The sequence below is a fragment of the Macaca thibetana genome, chromosome 9 (assembly GCF_024542745.1).
Source record: "Macaca thibetana thibetana isolate TM-01 chromosome 9, ASM2454274v1, whole genome shotgun sequence".
Taxonomy (NCBI): domain Eukaryota; kingdom Metazoa; phylum Chordata; class Mammalia; order Primates; family Cercopithecidae; genus Macaca; species Macaca thibetana.
The window spans coordinates 113,276,939-113,294,950 of record NC_065586.1 but is presented as its reverse complement, the minus strand read 5'-3'; the positions used below and the strand labels follow the sequence as shown (position 1 = coordinate 113,294,950).

Sequence of the window (18,012 nt, the reverse complement as noted above, 5' to 3'; positions counted from 1 at the left end):
TAAATATATGCATATATATGTAAATACACACACACATATATACACACATACACAAATTAGCCGGGTGTGGTGGCACACACCTGTAATCCCAGCTACTTGGGAGGCTGAGGCAAGGAGAATTGCTTGAACCTGGGAGGGGGAGGTTACAGTGAGCCGAGATTGCACCATTGCACCCAGCCTGGGTGACAGAGCGAGACTCCATCTCAAAGCAAACAAAACAAAATTTCTAATAACCAACAAGGGAAATAGTAAAAGACTTGTGCTATTCCATGTGTGTGCCAACCAGTTCACATACTGACTTGTTTACATCCTCTCCCAGTCTGGGGTCCCCAGGAGTGACCCTGAGACAAGGATATGAGTGAGTGGTTCTTTTGGAGGTGCTCTCATGAAGCCCCAGTAAAGCAGTGAAGAAGTGAGACAGGGAGATGAAGGGGGGGGTCAATACAGGGTGTGCTGATGAGCAACTGGGGCTCAGGTCCACTGGGGAACTTGGGGAGACAGTATCAGTAGTGAACATGCCACAGAGTTATTCCATAGGAGGGCCAAGGGAACTGGGCACCATATATCCACCAGCTCCCATCAGTCATTGATTGAGGGCTGCTCCCAGAAGCATTAACTCCTTGGCACTTCTAGTTACCCCTGCACGTGCCCATGCTTTCATGGCCAGAGAAAATGATCAGGTAAAAGGGAGTTGGAGTGCCAAGACATGGGTAGGGCACCTGCAGCATCTACTACACAGACCAGCCCATTCACATGCCAACCCATCCATGAACAGCCTAGGAGGGTGTCTGCCTAACAAGTGCCAGCATTCCCGTGTGCTAATCCATTCATGTAGGCATCTTTTTCAGAGGCCAACTCATTCCAGAGGCACCATTCATATGCCAATTAGTGAGAAAAGTGATGTACACAGAATGTGGCCACTGGAAATATCTCAGGCTTCTGTGAACACAGGTGTCAATTCCACTCTGTAGCATCAGTGTATTTGAAGTGATTTTCCCTGGTAGTATGTTTTAATTCCTTTTTATTTTTAGTGTATCTGTTAGGTTTTGTGGTTGCTTTGTGGTTACCATGAGGTTTATAAAAAACATCTTATAGTTAACAAGTTATTTGAATAGATGACAATTTTGGTCACGAAGAAAGGAAAAAACTAAAAACCTCTCCACTTTAACTGCATTCCCCTGTATTATTACTTTTTATTGTCTTAATTTACATATTTTTATATTGTTTATCTCTTAAATTGTTCTAGTTATTTTTGATATATTTGTCTTTTAGTCTTCATACTAGAGAAATGAGTGGTTGACACACCACAATTACGGTATAAGTGTATTCTGAATTTGTCTGTGTATTTACTTTTATCAGTGAGTTTTGTACCTTCAGATGTTGTCTTTGTTGCACATTAATGTTCTTTTTTTCCAGATTAAAGAACTCCCTTTAGCAATTCTGTAAGACAGTTGTGGTGATGATGAATTTCCTCATCTTTTGTCTAACAAAATCTTTCTCATGTTTGAAGGACAGTTTTGCTGGGTACAGTATTCTCAGTTGACAGGTCTTTTTTACCTTCAGCACTTTGAATATGTCATCCTACCCATGCTGGGTGTGTATGTTTTCTGCTGAGAAGTCTGTTGTGAGATGAATCAGAGCTCCTTTATATGTTAGCTTTCTCTTGCTGCTTTTAGCATTTTCTCTTTGTCCTTGACCTTTGAGAGTATGATTATTCTATGCTTCGAGGTAGTTTTATTTGGGTTAAATCTGTTTGGTGATTCTCAACTTTCCTGTACCTGGCATATTTATATTTTTTCTCTAGACTTGGAAAGGTGACTGTTATTATTTCTTTGAATACGCTTTCCACCCCCTTGCTCTAATTCCCTCTTGAAAGCCAGTACTCCTAGATTTGCTTTTCTGAGGCTCTTTTCTAGATTTTGTAGGCATTCTTTATTCCTTTCATTCTGTTTTCTTTTCTCTCCTCTGACTGTGTATTTTCAAATAGCCTGTCTTTGAGTTCATTATTTCTTCTGCTTGGTCTGTTCTGTTGTTGAGACCTTGTGATGTGTTTTTTAGTTCAGCTAATGTACTTCTCAGTTCCAAGATTTTTGTTTGATATTTTTAAAATTATTTTAATCTCTTTGTTAAATTCCTCTGATAAGTTTCTGAATTGCTTTTCTGTGTTACCTTGGAGTTTGCTGAGTTTCCTCAAGACTGCTATTTTGAATTCCTGATTCGTGAGCTCACAGATTGCCATCTTGTTTGGGTCAATCACTCACTGGCTCCTTGCTTTGTCCATTTGAAGAAGTCATGGTTCCTGATGTTAGCAGTTTCTTATGCATGTACACATATGTCTTCACATTGAAGATTATTTATTCCAGTCTTTGCTGCCTGGGTTAGTTTGGTCTATTTAGCATATGTGTGTTTAGATGTTCTGTGCACTTTGTCTACTGATTCCTTTAGCTCTAGATCACTGCCTCCTTTTCAGCACTAAATAGCACCCTACGCCCAGGTTTGTCATGACTCTTGCAAAAGTTCAAAGCTCTGCCTTTTCACAGATAAAGGGCATCAAAGGGGATTCTACAGCTGTGTGGGGAGGCTGGCTAGGGGTTCATGACCAGAGGGCCTGTGGAGAGTGCCTCTTACAATGTGATGCTGCTGAACCACCTCTCTGATTCAGGGTCTTATTTGTCTGAGATGAATAGTAGCCCCAGAGTTTCACGCACTAGGCTGCTAGCCCCACCTCCACTGTCTATGTGACTCCAGAGGCTTTCAGGGGTCCCTCACCCTACAGGTATTCATGATTCTTCCTGTGGGTTGAGGCAGGAATACTTTCCTGAGTAGGTAGTCAAGATGATGAAGTTGGCTGGCTGCCTTGATCTTACTTTTTCCAGTGTAGAAATGTCCAGGGAACTTTTCTGCATGGTGACTTACGGTTTGGGGAAGGGATGTTACAGAGGAGTCCATTTCACTACCTTCTGCTCACAGTTTTTCACTTTTCTGTGGCCCCAGGATTTGTCAAAGCCTCAGTTTTGAGTTCTGGGATATTGGTGTTTATCATCTTGGCACTAGATCGTTGTTGTTGGTTTTCTATGGGGGGCAGTGAAGCCAGATTGCTTCTACTTTACCATTTTGGTGACACCCAACATCTGTGTATTTTACAGGGGCTGGGATTGGGCTGGTCTTACATGCACTCATGCAGTCATTCAAGAAAAGAGAATGTTCACACTAGTTCTTTTTTGGGTAACAAAGAACAGCTCAGGAAGATTTTAATTTAACTGAAAGTACAACTTCCAAGAATAAAGGTGTTTTGTTTCTCATATTTCAAGAAAAGCAGTGGCATCCATAAGGTTGCTTCATCTACATGAGGTGGTGCATTTAAAAAAGGAGGACAGATACATTAATTGGACTTTGGGGAATGGTGATAGTTTTTTTCCTAATGCCCTGACACAAAGGGCATTGGCCAAATTTCTGCAGGGCCTCAAGAGTGAACTCGGCTCTCATAAGGGATTTGCCTCCAAGACTCAGGGTCTCAGGTGACAGGCTACCTGACCCTGAAAGACAACACAAGAAAACCAGCTCAGCCAGTGTCTGTCATCTGAGAGATAATGAACCCTTCACTTTTTAACAAGGTGGTAAAACTTCCCTTTTGCAAAGAATAGCATAACATTTTTGTATATGTCAATCAGCCTGTTTTGCACCAACTTGAAAGCAATGAACACAATCTCCATTCCAATGATGATATAAATGGAGAAGAACAGGAAGAAGTTAGGGTGTTCTAAAACAGTATCCCCAAACCCAATGGTGGTCAGCGTGACAAAGCAGAAATAGAAGGCATTCTCAAAATCCAACTGTGTCTCCCAGAAGGGGAGGATGGCGGCTGCACAGGAAATGTAGGCAAAAACAATAAAGGCAATGATAGGGAGAGGGATGTCCAGCCTCTCCACCTGCTGTCCAACTTCATCCAGGTTGCTGATGATGGAGTATGAGAGTCTCCCCAACACCAGTTCAGGACACGAGTTACTCCTCTCCATGGCTTGTGGGGGAAGTTGCAGTGTGTTCTGTTTCTCTCGCGCATGAGATCTCTCAAACAGCTCCATGCTGCAGCTTGGGCGTGAAGGACATTTGCCAAGTTTGGGGCCTGGAAGCTCTTCAGCACCGATGATGATCTGAGGGACAGCTTCATCTGCGGGCTTGGGTTCTGGTTTTTTCTTGAAGAGAGATTTGGGGCACCACTTGGAGAGGGGGCGGGTAAAGAAAGGGAATTTTCGGAACCAATTATAAGATGTGGATAAGATGGTTGCCAGGATGTCACCTGTGTCCGTGAGAACGAGGAACATCAGGGGGATACCAAAGAGAGCATAGAGCATGCACAAGTACTTGCCAAGCCTGGTGACAGGGTAGATGTAGCCATAGCCTGAAAAAGAAGATGGACTTAGAGTTTGCATCTGGCCCCTTCCCTTTTCCCCCGCAAAAAGCTTTAAAGAGACCTTCTGCCATTTCCCCTCCTTGGCATGACATGTTACACAATGTTTTTGAAAATACTCATCTCAAATCATTCAGCCACTGGTCTGGCATTAGGCCTGCTTTGCTGGGAGGGAAAGGAGTGAAACCCAGCTTCCCTTTAGGATGAGGAGCAACTGATATCCAGGTCTTTGACTTGAAATGTCCTTGGCAGGGGACCAGCACAGGTTTGGGGTGGACAGATTGCCTTTGATTCTGCTCTGGCCATTTCTGAGCACCCCCTGAAGGAAGGCCTCAGCTGACCTGGAAGGACAGGATGAATACAAGTGAGAGAGGATGGATGGCTTTGTAATCATATCCAACGCCACTTTTATTCTCTGTGAAGGTGCTGGCTTTTAAGAAGCCGCCCTTGGCCGGGTGTGGTGGTTCGTGCCTGTAATCCCAGCACTTTGGGAGGCCAAGGTGGGCAGATTACCTGAGGTCAGGAGTTGGAGACCAGTCTGGCCAATATGGTGAAACCCCGTCTCTACTAAAAATACAAAAATTAGGCGTGGTGGCGGGCGCCTGTAGTCCCATCTACTCAGGAGGTTGAGGCAGGAGAATCGTTTGAAGCCAGGAGGTGGAGGTTGCAATGAGCCGAGATTGTGCCATTGCACTCCAGCCTGGAGAATGAGAGCAAGACTCCATCTTAAAAAAAAAAAAAAAAAAAAAAAAGCCACTCCTGTCCTCCATAAGAGGACTGGGCTATTTGTTTCTACGTAAGAGGCACTTATTGTGTCCCCACGGTGTGCTCAGCAGTGTGTATAGTATTAGGAAAAACAGAAAGATGGAAGATGAGTAAAATACAATTGCCCTCAGAGCTATTTGTTGCCTAGCAGATTAGACAAACATGTTCCTAATGAAGCAATTAGCCTCCCAGCATCTAGGTTCTGACTGACCTTGCTTTGAATCCCAGCTCTACTATTTATGATAATATTACTTGACTGCGGCGGGGCACGGTGGCTCAAGTCTGTAATTCCAGCACTTTGGGAGGCCGAGACGGGTGGATCACAAAGTCAGGAGATCGAGACCATCCTGGCTAACACGGTGAAACCCCATCTCTACTAAAAAATACAGAGCGAGACTCTGTCTCCCAAAAAAAAAAAAATTACTTGACTGCTCACATTTTCAGGTTTCATCTGTAAGATGGGGATGACAATGCCTACTTTGCATATTGACTAGCTGGGAGGATTACATGAGGCCCGTGCTTGACACACAGTGCACAACTGATAACTGGTGTCTTCACCCTCCAGACCTTAGCTGCCTAGTGAGCACTTCCTGTGGGCTGGGCGTCAGTCAGCCTTCATAGGGAGGTATTGTTATCACCATTCACAGGTGGGGAAACTGAAGCACAGAGAAACGAAGTAGCTTGTCTGTGAGCATACACGTGATACGCAGTGGAGTTGGGGTCAAATCCACAGGACTCTCAGGTCCCCAACCAGTGCTGTCACCCTCAGGAGCATCCAGGGGCAGGACCATTCAATCAGAGAGAACCCGGCAGCAAAACAAAGGAAGGGATGAGCTGAGGTCTCCATCCCCGTTGGGAGCCCCTCCCCTCCCCTTGCACCGACAGATGGGCGGGAGCAGACAGACCTCAAACCCCACAGCACGGGTGGCTAGATATGCTGGAGCAGGCAAGCATCAATGACTTCAACAAGCAGAGGACAAAACTTTTATATTTAATGCCTGTGTTTAATTTTGATGTCATAAAGGATGATTAATACAGAAAAACCCAGCCCAATTATGTAAATTAATCTGAAGGCAACTCCTCAGCTGGCTAAGCCCCAACTTCCTCCAGAAGTGCAGCTCCCTGTGGCACACTTTGGCCTCGGGCTCTGCCGTCCAAGAGCAGGTGGGTATTCAGGTTGTCCACCCTCACCAGAGTCCCAAGTACGGGAGGGAGCTGTGGCCCTGAAACAGTCTCATCAGTTTGCATCCATCCCAGAGCACTCCATGCCACTCTGGCTGGTTCCACTAGGTACCATTCGATGGCAGTGTCGGTTAACTGTATTTGCATGCATCCATTCATTCATTCATTATTGAGTGCTTACTGCATGCACTGGGGGCATAGCGCTGAGCAAAATGGATATGGGATATGACCCCTCTGAGCCTCTGGTTTGGTAAGAGAGGCAGACATTAATTTTAAAAATCACACTAATGGGTATGGAATTACAAATGGAGATCAATAACAGGAAGTGGAAAAGCAGACCATGAATGATTAGAACAAAGGCACCTATCCTGGGCTGGGCGCGATGGCTCATGCCTGTAATCCCAGCACTTTGGGGGCCAAGGCTCCTGATCATTTGAGGTCAGGAGTTCAAGACCAGCCTGGCCAACATGGTGAAACCCTGTGTCTACTAAAAATACAAAAATTGGCCAGGTGTGATGGTGCATACCTGTAATCCCAGCTTACTTGGGAGGCTGAGGCACGAGAATCACTTGAACCCAGGAGGCAGAGGTTGCAGTGAGCTGAGATTGTGCTACTGCACTCCAGCTGGGGTGACAGGGCAAGACCCTGGCTCAAAAGAAAACAAAAAACAACCGCAAGGCATCCATCCTGGATTTGGGCCCAGGAAAGATTTTCCCTGTGAGGGGATTTTTGAGCTGATGTTGGCAGGGGGCCAAGAACTACCCAGGTGAAGAGAGAGGAAGCAGCCTGTGCAAAGACCCTATGGCAGGTTTGACAAAGGGCTATCCATACAGCGACAGTGGGGCAACTTGTGTACTGCACATATACCAAGGGGGTGACTGGGAGCTGAAACCTAGCCTCTGTGCACTTACCGAGCTCAGGGCTCGCGGCACTGGGCTGTGTCTGCCTAGCAAGGGATATGGTTTTCTAATTTTTCACCAAGATGTCACTCTGAGTATAGCTGTCACCCAGGTTTAAGGAACCAAGAGAAGGCCAGTGTGGCCAGTGTACAGGGAGGTAGGGGAGGGGAGCAAGGTGAGGCCGGGAGGTAGGCAGCATCTAACGGCTTCCATGGCAGATGGGGGAGCGCCTTGATCAGTGTGGAAGGCTGAAAAATGACAGCCCCCAAATATAGCCAAGTCTTAATTCCTGGAATCTGTCAGTGCTGCCGTATTTGGAAAGTGAGTCTTTGTAGACATGATTAAGGATCTCGAGATAAGGAAGTTATCCTGGATTGTGTGTGTGGCCCTAGGTATCATTACAAGTGTCCTGATAAGGGAGAGCCTGAGCAAGATATTTTACACACAGAGAAAAGGAGGTAATATGACCTCAGAGGCAGAGACCAGAGTGATGTGGCCACAAGCCAGGGAATGCTGGCAGCCACCAGAAGCTGCCAAGGAAGGGTCCTCCCCTAGAGCCTCAGAGGGAGCATGGCTCTGCCAATACCTTGATTTTTGAAATCAGTAAAACTGATTTCAAACTTCTGGCCTCCAGATCTTGACAGAATAAATTTCTATTGCTTCAAGCCACCGAGTTTGTGGAAATTTATTACAGCAGCCACAGGAAACAAAATCAAGTTTGCATCTTTTTTTTTTTTTAAGATGGGATCTTGCTCTTTTACCCTGGCTGGAGTGAAGAGGCGTGACCTTGACTCACTGCAACCTCCACCTCCTGGGTTCAAGCAATTCTCCTGCCTCAACCTCCTGAGTAGCTGGGACTACAGGCGTACCACCATGCCTGGCTAATTTTTGGATTTTTAGTAGAGATAAGGTTTCACCATGTTGGCCAGGCTGGTCTTGAACTCCTGACCTCAAGTGATCTGCCCACCTCAGCCCTGCAAAGTGCTGGGCTTACTACAGGAGTGAGCCACCACTCCTGACTTGGTTTGCATCTTGAAAAGATCATCCTGACTGCATCACAGACAGTATACTGGAGGGCTTCAGATGGACACAGGAAGATAAGTGGGGAGGCTATGGTTCCTGCCCAGGTGAGAGATGAAGGGGACTTTGGCTAAGGCAGGAGCTGAGAGGAGAGACCTGTAGAGACTGGCTAGACAATTTTGGCAGAAATCTCAAGACAGGAGGATGGTTTGGATTGGAGTGTCTGAAAGGAGCTGGGATTTGAGCACAGAGCAGGCACTGTGAATCCACCGGAATCCACTGCTGTCGTTGGTGAAGGTGGGTTTACAGGATTATAAACAAAGCCTTTTTGGCTGCCTCTGGGTGAGATACTTTTGTAATCCAAAATATGCAATATGTCACATTCCTGAAAATGTTTCAAGGAAGCAGGTCTCAGAGAGCACACAACCCCTACAAATGGAATGTATTAACTATCCTAATTACTGAATGCCGAAATGCATAATGGAACTCTATTTCTTAGAATGCATTCATATATTTTGATACAATCAGTTCACTGTACTTAGCCTGTAAGTACTTAATAGCCCATGCACTTTCCTTTCTAATCCAAGACGGCTGACCCAGTTGGGAATGACTGGGGATTGACTGACCTCACACCTGTCAGGTATCCTGTTCTTAGCATTAAGGCCAGGTGCATTTCAGATGATCCAGAGATGCAGGGCAGGAAGCAGTATTACCAGAGGGACTTTCAAACACCATTATTGATTTTGGACAGTGCGGAACATTCCCCAACATCCTCTTCCAGTTGTAATTTCTGGGCGGCATGATGTCCTAATTGACTTGTACAATGGGCAGTAGCATGGCCTTCTTGGAATTTAAGCCAAGCTAATGCATTTCCATTAGATCAGTGACTCACAGCCTAGACTTCCACTAGAATCACCTGGAGGGTCCTGGAAAATACTGATGCCTGGGCCTGGTCCCTAGGGATTCTAATTGTTTGGTCTAGGGCAGAGTCCGCACATGGGAGCTTGCAAAAGCTCTGCAGGTGACTCTGACATGCAGCCAGGGCATGCTTCTCAAACATTAGCACACATCCGAATCACATGGAGGACTTTCTAAACTACAGATTGCTGGGCCCCACAACCATGGTGTCTGGCTCAGTAGGTCTAGAATGGCTCCTGAGAATTAATTTGCATTTCTAACAAGTTTCCCAGTGATATCGATGTTACTCAGGGACCACATTTTGACAACGATTGCAATAGATCAGTTCTCAACGGGGGCAATTTTGTCCCCCAAGGGAAATTTGGCAATGCCTGGAGACTTGTGGCTGCCATAATGGGTGGGGACAGTGGGGAAAGTGCTATTGCATCTGGTGGGTGGAGGCCAGAGATGCTGCTCAACATCCTACATTGCACAGGAGCCTCCTCCACAGAGAATTATCCCATGCAAGAGGCTGATAGTGCTGAGGTTGAGAAATCCTGCCTCAGATGCATCTAAGGTTTTTTCGGGTTTGTTTGCTTGTTTGAGACAGACTCTGCCAGAGACAGACTCTGCCATCCAGGCCAACTCTTGCCTCCCAGGCTGGAATGCAGTGGCATGATCATGGCTCACTGCAGCCTCAACCTCCAGGGCTCAAGTGATGCTCCCACCTCAGCCTCCTGAGTAGCAGGGACTACAGGTGAACGTCACCACTCCCAACTGATTTTTTAATTTTTTGTAGAGACGAGGTCTCATTGTATTTCCCAGACTGGTCTCCAACTCTCACCTCATCCTCCCAAAGTGCTGGGATTATAGGCATAAGCCAGGGCACCTGGACCAATCTAAATTCTTAAGGAGGCTGGGCACGGTGGAGCACGCCTATAATCCCAGTGCTTTGAGAGGCCGAGGCAGGTGGATCACCTGAGGTCAGGAGTTCAAGACCAGCCTGGCCAACATGGTGAAACCCTGTTTCTACAAAAATGCAAAAATTAGCCAGGCATGGCCTGGTGTGGTGGCTCATGCCTGTAATCCCAGCACTTTGGAAGGCCAAGGCGGACGGATCACCTGATGTCAGGAGTTCAAGACCACACTGATGGATATGATGAAACCCCATCTCTACTAAAAATACAAAAATTAGCCGTGCATGGCATAGTCAGCTACTCGGAAGACTGAGACAGCAAAATTGCTTGAACTCGGGAGGTAGAGATTGCAGTGAGCCGAGATCGCGCCATCGCACTCCAGCCTGGGCAACAAGAGCAAAACTCTGTCTCAAAAAAAAAAAAAAAAAAAAATTCCAGGCATGATGGCAGGTGCCTGTAATCCGAGCTACTTGGGAGACTGAGGCAAGAGAATTGCTTGAACCTGGGAGCCTGAGGTGGTAGTGAGCAGAGATGGCACCATTGCACTCCAGCCTGGGCGACAGAGCAAGACTCTGTCTCAAAACAAAAAAAAAAGCTTAAGGAAAACAAAAAGATAAAGTAAACTTAATAGCTTCTAGCCCCTTTGTACAGCACCTCAGCATTTTGGGAGGCCAAGTATGGCAGATCACCTGAGGTCAGGAGTTCGAGACCAGCCTGACCAACATGGTGAAACCCCATCTCTAGTAAAAAATATTAAAATTAGCTGAGTGTGGTGGTGCACACCTGTAATCCCAGCTACTTGGGGGCTGAGACATGAGAATCACTTGAACCAGGGAAGTGGAGGTTGCAGTGAGCCGAGATTGTGCCACTGCACTCCAGTCTGGGTGACAGAAAAAGGCTCCACCTCAAAAAAAAAAAAAAAAAAAAAAAAAAAAAAGCATTCAGGCGAACGGGAGAAACCACATGGGGGCTACTTCTGAAGCTGGGTGCCCAGTTGCCCACCCAGCAGCCATTCCCTCCTTTCTTCCCTGCAGACCCACTGCTCCCCCAGCTGATTTAGGAGCAGATCCGATTAGTCTTAGTCATCCTGGTGCTCCAATCCCCCTGCCTGGGACCAGCATAGAGGTGGATGGGAGGCCCAGTGGGAGACTCCCGGGAAGACATCGTTGCTGCTGATGAACCATGCAGAGAGACAGCAGCCCCCCTTTCTGTATAAGACACAGTGATGCTCGGATGGGATGTGGACCTTGGTGGCCTCATGTGGCCCAGTGGGCAGAAGGATGGAGAAAACCTGATGCCCAGTGCCGTGACTGCAAATGGGCACTGGACATGAGCTGCGTATCAGCCTAGAGCCATCCTCACACTGGACTTCTGACTTGGAAGGCGACATTCTCCTTGCAGTTTAAGCCAGCTGAGTTGGGTTTTCTGTTCGTCACTGCTGAAGGCATCCTGGCTGCCACTTACATGCATAGCCATCAGCCAACCCTGAGAGGCAGGTCTAGAAGTGCTTACGGGTCCCAGTAAAAGGCTCAGAGGGGCGACGTCCCTTGCTGGAGATTACACAGCTTCGACCCAGGCTGGCCGCTGTGCTCCACCCTGACCTTCAGCATGAGGGGCCCCATCCATTCTCTGCAACCCCTGTGGGCCAGGCCCTCCTAGGGATGAGCACTTGCTCTCCTGAAGGAGGAGAAGGCCCGCAGTCCCTTTTGCCAGCCGAGAAGGGCACGGGCTGAGTGATGGGCCGTGCTCCTGGTGGGGACTCTGACCCAAGGGCTCCGGCCCTGTGGCTGAGGGCAGCTCCATCACCTCCTGTGACCCCTGCCCAGGCAGGGGAGGCTCCTGCCAGGCCTGGTTTGGCCCCTGCAACCTGGCCCCACTGCTGCCCCATCAGAAGGGAAGCTGGGGCTGGGCCAGCCAGCTCAGAGTGAGCCCTTAATCACCAGAGGGACCTTAGTTAACTGCTGACCCAGCGGCATCACACCCCCAGCCCAGGAGGCCTAGCTCTGCTGCAGCATCCCCCACCACTCTCCTGACCATTCTCTGCCCTCCAGCCACAATGGTCATGTCCTCAAAGGGGCCACTAAACCAACATTTTGCCCATAAGGGTGGGGAAGCATGTCCCCCCCAGTTTCTATGTGCCAGGTGCATAGAAAGTTATGCATACAGAGAGGGAGCAGGGTGCTGGGTCTAGACCCAAGTGGCTGGGTTCAAACGCACGTGAACTGTGTGACTTTTTGAAATTGACAGACCTGCTGGAGTATGGGAACAATAACAGCACCCACCTCATGGTGAGGACTAGAGGAGCTAATCAGCATAAAGGTCTTATAACAGGGCCTGGTGCATCTTCAGTGCAAAAGTGTCGGCCAGTGCAGCTGCTATTTGTAGGTGTGCAATATAGATTTGAGGAAGGGAGGGAAGAAGAGAGGGAGAGGAGGGCCATCTCCACACCCCAATTCCAGTGTCCTTTGCCACCCAGAAGCCCACCCTTCACAGGGCCACCGTGAGGGGGCCTGTGGCTTTGCACTTACCCACGGTGCTGAACACTGTGCAGCAGAAAAAGAGCGAGCTCAGGAAGGACCAGTTTGTGGTCCTGTTAAACCACTGAGGCTTCACCTTCTGCAGATGCCCCTGGAGATCCTGTTTCCTATCTTCCACCACTGGAGAAAGACACGACCAAGAGTTTGAGGGAAAGGTTCTGCTGGTAAAGACAAGCCCCGCCCCGGTGAAAGGGGGATAGTCTTCCCCAAGGACCAGCAGCCCCCTCGCCTTGTGGTCAGTATCAACACCAAAGCTTGGTGATTGAAGCCCTCCTTTAAAATATTTCTGCAGCCTGGGTCCTGCCTTTGGTCCCCATGGAGATAAGGAGGCCACTTAGCCCTGTGAGAAAAGCACCTAACAGAGAGGCCCATGGGGGGCTATGTAGTCTTTGCCTTTTACTTTTCTGAACCTCCATTTCTTTCTTTCTTTTTTTTTTTTTTTGAGACAAGAGTCTTGCTCTGTTGCCAGGCTGGAGTGCAGTGGTGTGATCTTGGCTCGCTGCAACCACTGCTTCCCTGGTTCCAGCAATTCTCCTGCCTCAGCCTCCCAAGTAGCTGGGACTACAGGGGTGCACCACCACACCCCTGCCCAGCTAATTTTTGTATTTTTAGTTGGGACGGAATTTCACCATGTTGGCCAGGATGGTCTCAATCTCTTGACCTCGTGATCCACCTGCCTCGGCCTCCCAAAGTGCTGGGATTACAGGTGTGAGCCACCGCGCCCCGCCTCTTTCATCTTTCAAAGGAAGATAACTTCTGCTCTGCCTCTCACACAGGGTTCTCAAGTACTAAAAGCAAAAGGCTTTTAGGAAAAGCAAGCTGTTACACAGATGCAAATCATTCCCACTCCTGGAGGTTATGACACTTGATGGAGTTTGCCGGGCATGATGGCTCACGCCTGTAATTCCAACACTTTGGAGGGCTAAGGTGGGCGGATCATTTGAGGTCAGGAGTTCAAGTCCAGTCTTTCAACATGGTGAGACCCTGTCTCGACTAAAAATGCAAAAATTAGCCAGGCTTAGTGGCACACCCTGTGGTCCTAGCTACTTGGGAGGCTGAGGCAGGAGAATCGCTTGAACCTGGGGAGTGGAGGTTGCAGTGAGCTGAGATAGCGCCACTGCACTCCAGCCTGGGTGACAGAGCAAGTCTGTGTCTAGAAAAATAAAAATAAAAACTTGATGGAGTTTGATCATCATACCATCATACTGTGATCTTTGGGCACCAGCTACCTGTGAGTGTCTCCTCCAGGGCTGGGAAAACTTGACTTCCTAAACCTGGGTTCCAGGGCTAATAGCAGGGTTGGGAATCCTGGTTTCCCAGAGAGGTTCCTGAATGGCTCAATTGGCCTGGGCAGCCAGTGGACTTTGGGACCCCAGAGGCCACCTGCTAGACTAGTTCAGCCTGAAGAGAATGGCACTGAGCCTGGCATGCAGCAGGAAGTCACTATTCCTTTTAACTGGCACCAGCCTGGGAGTCTACGCACCTCAATTCCAGACCCAGCTCTGACCTTGACAAGTTCTGTAACTGTGGACAAGAGGCTGCTTTCTGAGCCTCAGTTTCCCCATCAGAGAGACAGCCTGAGATGGTGGTGAAAGGTTCAGGCTCTGGAATCCAAATACATGGGGTTAAGTCCCTGGGTCCATTTTTCTAGTTTGCGAACTTAGACAAATTGCTTAACCTCCCAAGGCCTCAATTTCCTAATCTGTAAAAAAGGGACAACTTCTACCCAACATATAGGCTTCGTGTGAGGATTAGGTGAGAGAACGTGTGAAGTGTTTGCCACAGGGTCTACATGCAACTAACCCTTATGGAACATTTTAATCTCCAGTGAAAATCGGTACCAAATGGAGTGGGACCAGCTCTGCGTTCCCATACCCTGCTGTGCATTGGAATCACCCGATAAACTTTATTTTTACTTATTTACTTTTGAGACATGACTGGCTCTGTCATCCAGGCTGGAGTGCAATGGCACAATCACAGCTCACTGTAGCCTCAAACTCGCAGGCTCAAGCGATCCTCCTACCTCAGCCTCCCAAGTAGCTGGGACTACAAGTGCATACCACTTCATCTGGCTAAATTTTTAAACATTTTGTAGAGACAGGGTCTCGCCTTGTTGCGCAGGCCTGATTCTCCCACCTTGGCCTCCCAAAATGCTAGGATTATTGGCGTGAGCCACGGTGCTTATCCTGGAAACTTTAAGACGCCCAACCCAGCCCTGGAGATCCTGATTAAGTGGGTTTGGAGAAGAGCCTGGGAATGTGTACTCTAGGCAGTCTCCCTGGGTGATTCTGATGTGTTGCTGGCTTGGAGAGCCTTGAACTTGCTGGTAGTCTAGACCCTGAGATGGTACAGTGTCCCTTTGATAGCAGTTTCCCAGGTTCACTGAGCAGGCTGGCTCCCGTCTGGCAAGGATGCAGGGAGTAGGACCCTCCACAGACAGGGTACTCTGCCTCCCTGGACCAGCCTCTTGTCCCTGGGAGCCACACCTGTTCCCAGAGCAAGGTCGGGGATGTTGAAGGAGCCCCCACACCAGAGTGGGAGGGGAGGAGCTCCCTGCACCCTGTTCTTCTGCTGACTTTGAGTCTGGTTTCATTTGTCTTTCATTTATCTACTCTCCCTTGTTTTATCTTGCTCTGTTGAATATAATAACAAGCTTCCTTTGTGGAACACAGAGTAGAAACAAGTGATAAATACAAAGAAAATGCAATAAGGACACTATAAAGTGCCTTCTGTCTTCCAAGAGCCAGAATGTTCCTTGTCTCTTCTGCTTCTCACAGGGTCCCTGTGACCGCCAGGCCTGAGATTGGGGATCCCCTTCTCTCCCGCAGACTGAGGCCCAAAGAGAACAAAGCTTTGCCTCCACAGATTGCGGAGCAAGCTGGGAGAGCAGCCGGGACAAAAGCCAGGACCCCCGCCCCTCCCCCAGGTCTTCTCACAGCACCTCCCCACTCACCTGAGCCAGACAGCAGAAAAGGACTTTAAAACAGGAAGTGGGGGTGTGGGGAGCTGGTGCTCCTGCTGGGATTCAAACCCAATTTGGGTTGTTCCCTAACTTCTCACCCCTGCAAACTGAATCCTGGGTCAGGCAGACATAGTCCTGAGAAGCAGCTTAGCCCCCCAACCCCAGGCCCAGATTTGCTCACCCACACACCCTACCCCACCCCACCCAATTCCCAGTAATCCACCCTCCCCTGAGGCTGCTGGTCTGGATGGGGCTGGGAGCTGAGACACAGGAAGGGGAGCTGGTCTTTCCCGAGCACCTCCTGGGTGCTCAGGGCCTTTCCTGCATTCTTCGCAGCAACCCCAAAAGGTGGTTAGTCTCCCCACTTTTCAAAGAAGAAAACAGAGGTTCAGAAAGCAGTTACTCGCCTAGAGTGCCCAGGCATGAGGAGGATCCAGGCAGGCAGCTCCCAGACCCAGCCTCCTGGAAGGCAGCCCTCTGCTCTCAGGGGACTGATGCCACCACGGAGAAAAGGCCCACCCTGTCCCGGTGAGGCACCTACCCGTTTCACTGCAGTTCAAGATTCTGCAGAGCTCCTCCAAGAACTTCTCAAATTCTCCATCATCTGCTGCCACCAGGACCTGGCCATCCTCAATGGCAGAGAAGAGCACAGCACCCACCAGGGCGTAGGTCACCAGAAAGCAGAGGAAGCAGAAGCCAGGAAAGAGCTTTCCCAGGGCCTCTGGGCAGCATCTCCTGGCCTGGGGGTGCCCGGAGGCCTCCATCCTCCCTGGAGCATGCAGGGGAAGAGTTGCTGGTGGAAGAGGCAGGAGCATCTAAGCCCCGCCAGGAAGATGGGGTAGGAGTGCCCGGAGAACAGCCAGGCTCCAGCACTAAGTGGATGGTGCGTGTGCTTCCCCAAGGACTCGGGAAGCAGCCGGCAACTCATCATGTTCAGTTCATCCGAACTACTCAGATGGCGCCCTCCCTAGCACCCCAGATTGCTATTGATCCGCTGGGCCGGCCCTGGAGCTGCCTGGAAGGGGCTTTGGGAGGATAGTGTGGTGGTGGTGGTTTTGTGCTTCGTTTAATCTTTTCTGTCCCCGAACTGCAGTTTTGAATTGCAGATCCCAAACCTGATCTTTGGCATTTAGTCAAGTGATTCTTTCCTGAGAGCTGCCCGTGACACCACTTGGCTTAGGGTACCTGGTCTCCTGGACAGGTGATAATAGTAGTAACTAATAATAGTAACAGTAACGAGAGTAACTAATGCGGCCAGAGCTCAGTAGTTTCCAAAGGACCTTTATCCTGTGTGGATCTAATTACTGGTCCCCATGCTTCACTGCCCTGCTGCATACCCCCTCTTGCCGTGGCCTCACGGTGGGCAGAGTACTTCCTTGAACTTGGCTTTACAGCAGGTCATCTCAGTTGTTCCAGCCAGCTGGGCATTAGCAGATGTGATGCAAGCAGGGGCGAGGCCTGTGCTTGTGCATTTGGACTTCCTCAGCTATGCCTTTGTCTGCCATGAGAAAAGGTGCCCCAGCTTTCAATTTTCAGTTCAGAGTAGGCCAGCGTGCAACTTTTTTTGGTCGTCCTGAATCCAGGTTCATCCAACACCAGCTACCTCCACCCCGCACCCTAAGTTTGACCCCAACGAGACTAAAGTCTGAGGTACACTGGGAATGATGTTGGTGCCATGTCTGTGCTGGCCCCTAAGATCAACCCCCTGTGTCTCCAAAACACATTGGTAATGACATTGTTAGGGCAACCAGTGACTTGAAGGATCTGAGGATGACAGTGAAACTGACCATTCAGAACAGACAGGCACAGGTTAAGGTAGTACCTTCTGCCTCTGCCTTGATCATCAAAGCCCTCAAGGAACCGCCAAGAGACAGAAAGAAACAGAAAAACATTAAGCACAATGAAAATATCATTTCATGAGAATGTCAACATTGCCTGACAGATGCAGCTCCGATATTTAGTTAGGGAACTCTCTGGAACAATTAAAGAGATCCTGGGGACTGCACTGTCTGTGGGCTGCCATGTTGATGGTCACCACCCTCATGACATCAACAATGATACAGCGGAATGCCCAGCTTGTTAAGCACAAAGGAAAATACTTCAATAAAGGATCGTTTGACAACCAGTGGGGGTAAAAAGTGCCTCAGATGGCAGCTGTGGAGATGCAGGCAGGTTTAGATCCCTCTTCCAGAAAGGACTCGCTGTGCAGCTCTGAAGAGCATGGTTCGTGACAGCCCCTTTCGTTCTCTAAGGGTTTGCTACTGGTTTCAAGCCCTCTTCTTGGAGAAGCCTGTGCCTACTGACTAAACAAGGCGGGGACCCAAGGGCCTATTCATTTCTGCCCAATACAGGACTCCTCCAACCTGCAGTCTTTGTTCCAGAGTGGCCCGTTGGTCTACAGAGACCTTGTTAGTCTGCGTTATGA

The 18,012-nt window shown here is 48.8% G+C and overlaps 2 protein-coding genes across 2 annotated transcripts in view; one reads left to right on the top strand and one right to left on the bottom strand.

Moving 5' to 3' along the window:
- The window catches only part of SHTN1 (shootin 1), a 905,549-nt gene that overhangs the window by 589,733 nt on the left and 297,804 nt on the right, over window positions 1-18,012 (top strand). The window lies entirely within an intron of this gene.
- Window positions 3,600-16,351, bottom strand: KCNK18 (potassium two pore domain channel subfamily K member 18). Its single transcript, XM_050803986.1, has 3 exons — window positions 16,129-16,351; window positions 12,617-12,745; window positions 3,600-4,399 (listed from the first exon to the last, which is right to left on the bottom strand). Exons 1-3 carry the CDS (start codon window positions 16,349-16,351, stop codon window positions 3,600-3,602), a joined length of 1,152 nt encoding a protein of 383 aa, XP_050659943.1.